At 43.6% G+C, this 5253-nt stretch overlaps 2 protein-coding genes across 3 annotated transcripts in view; one reads left to right on the plus strand and one right to left on the minus strand.

The window, feature by feature from the left end:
- The window catches only part of COMT (catechol-O-methyltransferase), a 20762-nt gene extending 19003 nt beyond the window's left edge, over nucleotides 1-1759 (minus strand). Inside the window, exon 1 of one of the 2 annotated variants that reach the window (XM_017734955.1) lies at nucleotides 1665-1759. The gene's annotated coding sequence lies outside the window, so the exon portion shown is untranslated. The remainder of the gene's footprint in view (nucleotides 1-1664) is intronic. The other variant, XM_017734950.1, reaches the window with a different exon arrangement.
- Nucleotides 1760-1896: 137 nt separating this feature from the next.
- TXNRD2 (thioredoxin reductase 2) overlaps nucleotides 1897-5253 on the plus strand; it is a 37617-nt gene continuing 34260 nt past the window's right edge. The window contains exon 1 of the mRNA XM_017734736.1: nucleotides 1897-2006. Coding sequence (XP_017590225.1) covers nucleotides 1897-2006 — 110 coding nt within the window. The remainder of the gene's footprint in view (nucleotides 2007-5253) is intronic.

Below are 5253 nucleotides of genomic sequence, written 5' to 3' on the forward strand. Positions count from 1 at the left end.
CTGGACTGCTTCAATATCAGAGCACATCGGGAGGACTTTCCACCGAGCACAGAGGGCCTGGCCCTGGGCCAAGCCCCAGCTCCGAGGGGACCAAAGGGAGGACTCTAACCCTTTCCCAGGTTTTTTCTCCACAGCGACAGATTTTATTATTTAGCATTATTTTCCTTTTCTCGTGTGTTTGTTAAATAAATAGTTTTTACCTCTTTCACTTTCCTTTGAGGAAAATTTATTTTTCCCAAACCTGGTGGGGGAGGGGTGGTGACGTGCCTTCTCTCAGAGGATATATTTCTAAATTTGGCCAAACCGGTACAGCCCAGCACATGGTCTATGTAAGTATGGATATTTTTGCAAATTTTTACTAATGTACTAACAACGCTACAAACTCCACAGTGCATAAACTTATATACTATTCATATGACTTAACCTTGTCTAGACAGTAAAAATCTGCCCTGATATTAATACATCCAGGTTAGAGAACTGTGGAAAGCTACAAATGTATTGATGTAATACAATTTTTATATAGGGCCAAGATCTTAAAAGATAGGTTTGGTATTTCAGAGTATCAGGTACTGGATTCACAGGGCACATCTATGGGAAGATGTAGGACCAGGATGCATTAGCCTGGGAGCAACATCACATGAATGGCAGCAGCTCAGGATAACTGGCTGGTTCAGGCTGACTCACCCTGACAGTCGCCACTTTAGCTCTGATGTGGCTGCACAAACTTGAGCAGACTTGCTCATGGACAGACCTCCCAGCTGCAATCACATGATGCAGCGTGGCTGGGCTGTTCCCACTTGCTGCACATAGCATGCAGCTAAAGCTTTTCCCCTAAATCCATGCCTGGCACAACAACAAATGGCATTCCCTTCTTCTAATAATCCTGGACAAAGACTGGTTTTTAAAAGCCTAAACAAAGGGAGACAAGAGAGCTAGCACATTATCATAAACCCCACAGATCATGTGAAACACTGAGTGGAAGAAAATTCTTTTGAGCTTGCATTTTCAGAATAGCAGGAGGGATTTTCTTTTATGTGAATGTGCTGTTTTCCACAATCAAATTAGTCTCTCTTGCTGAGAAACACGCAAAAGAGGAATTTTGAGAAGGGAAGCACCACTCATGTCTGAATCAGGAAACTGCTCGGCGATATCTAAAGTAGGAAACAGCTAAAAGAGAAGAAAGGTGGCCAGCAAAGTTGTACTCTAAATTTGAACAGATAATACAAGCAGACTATTTTGTGTTTACAATGCATCTTAAAAGGTTATCAGGCAGCTTGAAAAAACCCTTCAGCTTTCAAAGACTTTATAACTCCTCACGTAAACTTTGAAGCAGTTAAGTCTACCATATTTCTCTCTCTTTTCTACCCTCAAGTTTTTTGGCAATATGTGCTGAAGCATTTGAATGAAGCCAAGAACTTGTGTTACTTGAAGCTTCATCTGTTTCTGCTGGTTTTTTTCCCTTACTTGCAGTCAATTACTTGTTCAGGACAAACTATGAACAGAAGATCTATCTATGTTAAGGAAGGAAGGAAGAAATAAAAAAGCATAGATTAAATTCTGAATGAGTCCTACTCTGAGACAAATTTCTGAAAATAATTCTTAAATAATCTTTAAAAGAGAGTCCAATCAATCAAGAGAGATGGTAAGAAACCAAAAGGTCCTACCTCATGCAGAGACAGCTTAGTTCAACCAGTGATCCAGTAGAGTTCACTGACACTTCTGTAAATTATTCATTAGGTCATGCCACAAAATGCAACCTCTGAGAGAACAGATTTCCCCACCCACTAAAAAGGACACAAAGTGATGACTTCCAAAGACAGTATATACCTGGCACCTCTCTTCTTCCCCCCCATCCTCCCTGGTTGCTGATCTGGGAAAGTAAGACATAAAGGAAAAATGCCAGAAAAACAGGAAAGACAAGAAGATGTGCTTAAAAAGTCAAAATTTCTAAAAGTTTTGGTAGAAAAAGTATTTGGTCCTGGCCATGTTCATGAGGAAGAATTTCAGTAAGCCATTGATAAATGTAATAAAATATATTTCCTACAAAAGAAAAGACAAACAGAATTGAAAGCTGTCTTTACAATAAATTCAAAAGGAGAAAATTTGCCTGCTCACAAAATTTACAACTTACAAAGCATCTTTTTTTGTTCAATGGATTTATATACATTTCCAATACAGGGTTTCTCCTTTACCCTTTTAATACCACATTGTTTAAAGTATATTGAATAAACATGTCCCCCTGGAAATAACTCAAACCACATCTGGTGTATAAGTTAATTTATTACTTTAAACATGACTAGCTACAACTGACAAAATTCAGTGGAAGTATGATGTTAAATCTGATAGCTATCTTGGAAGAAGTTTTTTCAATCTCAGTTTTGGAAGTATATACTTTCACTGCAGAAACACAAGGCTTTACCTCAGTGACTCTTGATAATAGAATGTATTTGCTGCTAAAGGACTTAATGCTTGTTTTCTTAAGAGAAATTGAGATATGTAAAAAAAAAAATGTGTATCACTAATTATCTAATCAGCATAATGCTAACCACAAAATAATTAAAATAAGAGTAGACAGCTATATGAGCTGAGCCAAAGATCCAGTAGAAACCACATCTGATAACCAGTATCTGTCTCCGGTCCCTGAAAACGATTTTTGAAGTGCAGCACAGACACACCTGCTCAGGGCTGACAGCAGGAAATACCAGGGGTTACTACTCTTACTGATACTGTCACCATGAGCACAACCCACTCCTCATTGCTGCTATTGGTCTCTATCACTGTCGAGGATCAAGCCTGTGAGAATGAGCAAGAACAAGTGGAATGGCACAGCACAGACTTTGGACTTTCTTCTGAAGCCGGTGGTCCTGATGAGAAAGCCTGTGGAACTGCACCGTGCTTTACCATGAGCTGTGGGATACAGCCAGAGGGCTGGGGACACCTGTGTCACACAGTCAGTCAGTGGCACAGAACCAGCTGTATTTTCTAATACCTAATCTGAATCTCCCTTGGCGTTTTAAGGCCATTTCCTCTCATCCTTTCACTTGGGACACAGCAGAAGAAACCAATGCCCAGCTTCCTTTCATTTGGTTCAATTTAGTTTCACTTTGCTTTGCCACATTTAAGGCTTTTCCTTATTAGCAGAACGCCATAATGCTGCAGGGACATCTCCTCACAGAAACTTGTTCTGTGTTTGGGGAGACTTAATTCTACTCTTGATCCTACATGTCTGAACTAAATCTGTGTGAAGAGCATATGCTCAACACTGCCTGATTCAACTCAGAATAGAGGCTAAAATGAAAAGCTGAAACGACTTTGCATGCATGTACCTGAAAAGCACAAAAGATTATATCTGAATATGCTCAAGATTTCTTTAATTTAAAGGCCTCTCAGTATGCTCTAGTCACGTCTTTCTACTGCTGTTGCAGTAAGTGTTTCTAGTGATCTACTGATTAGTACTGCAGGAGGTAACAGGGGGTTTGCCTTCGGTTTGCTTGTATTTTTGCTGGGTTTTTTTTAATAGCAGTGATGCCGGATAAAAGTCATCAATCCACTTATTAAAGTGATAATAATTCCTGTTTCGTGTATTTTCAAACATTAATGGGGTGAACAAAAACCGTGAGACTATATCGGAGGTGAAGTCAGTTCAACAAAACTTTCTTTGGAGTATTTTAATTTCCTGCCATTTCTCCTCAGCTGTGGAGCAGAGGATTGACGTTTTCTGAAACCAAAATGGTTGGATGCTGCCCCCTTGTGAGCTGGGCCCCTGCTCCAGAGCCTGAACCACAACTGCCTAAAACCTTTTTTCTGTAGGAAAAGCATCTGTTTCTCTCGTCCCAAACTCTGGTTCGGCTGTGGTGGTATTTAACATGTATGACCCACTACCTACAGCAGCAGACAGGGCACCTACTGAGCTTCAGTAAAGGCCAGCAGCCAGCACCTCTGAATGAGGAAGAACTCGTTCCCTTGATTTGTTTTGATCTATGCCAGCTTTGAGGCCTTTTACCTCAGGCTGTCAGAACACATCACAGGCATTAACAACTCTCACAGCTCCCATTCAGGATAGGTCAGCAGCATTGCCCTTCTTTAATCAATAGCTGGCATGTGGCACAGGGATAAGGAATGCTGCCGGACGCTGAGGCATTGGAGGTGCTCTGACAGGTTATCCCAAGCAGATATCTGTCCCACCACAGCCCAGCCATGTGTGAAAGCTGTTGGTGCAGGTCCTGGTCACTGACCCACATTGCCTGGGCCCTGCTCCAGCATTCCAGCAGAGGAACCCCCTTCTCCAGACCCGGGGACTGCTCACAATCCTGAATGTATCACAGTCACAGGAACATGGAGCAAGACTGTGTGTTGCCTCTAACACCTCACGGAAGGGAAAGGCTTTGTTCAAATCACCTCCTCAGAGGTTTCCGACTGTCAGCCCTGCACCTGCACCATGTCTGCTACAGACAGATGGGCAGTTCAGAGGGGAAAAGACAAGTCTTGGATGTCGGTGAAGGTTTTGGGCAGTCATCATGATCCTTGTCTTTCCCAAAAGGCCTTCTCCGAACCCTTTCTACAGCAAGATCTGGGGGGAAGCCAGTCAAGAAAACTGTGGGGTTTTTTTTCCTTCCAAATGTCTAATTTTAACACAAATTTTAACTAATTTTAATTGAGGAGCCCAAAACTGGAATACTGTGTCCAGTTCTGGGCTCCTCAGTACAACAAAGACAAGGAGCTATTGAAGAGGGTCCAGCAGAGGCCATGAAGAGGATGAGGGGGCTGGAGCATCTCTTATGAGGAGAGACTGTGAGAGCTGGGCCTGTTTAGCCTGAAGAGAAGACTGAACAGGAATCTCATTAATGCATATGACAGGATGAGGAGCAATGGCCGTAAACTAAAACACACGAAGTTTTACCTCAAAAGAGCTTTACGTTGGGGGTGGCAGAGCACCGGACTGCCCAGAGAGGTCGTGCAATCACCCCTCTGGAGACATTCCTAACCACCATTCCACCTGCTCCAGGTGGCCCTGCTTTGTACGGGGGGTTGGACTGGGTGATCTCCAGAGGCCCGTTCCAACCCTAACGATTCTGTGCCGGTGTGTGTGATACGCCAGAGCCTGTGCCGGCCTCCTCCAGCCCCGTGAGGTCACCGTGCCGAGCGCTCCCCTCAGGTGGTTTTGGCGCGGGATCCCCACGGGGGCCTGCCGCCCTCCGCTCAGGCGCTGCGCGGCCACCCCGCAGGGTCCTGGCGGGCGCGGGGCCCTGTGCC

Source organism: Corvus brachyrhynchos, unplaced genomic scaffold (assembly GCF_000691975.1).
Source record: "Corvus brachyrhynchos isolate BGI_N302 unplaced genomic scaffold, ASM69197v1 scaffold114, whole genome shotgun sequence".
NCBI lineage: Eukaryota > Metazoa > Chordata > Aves > Passeriformes > Corvidae > Corvus > Corvus brachyrhynchos.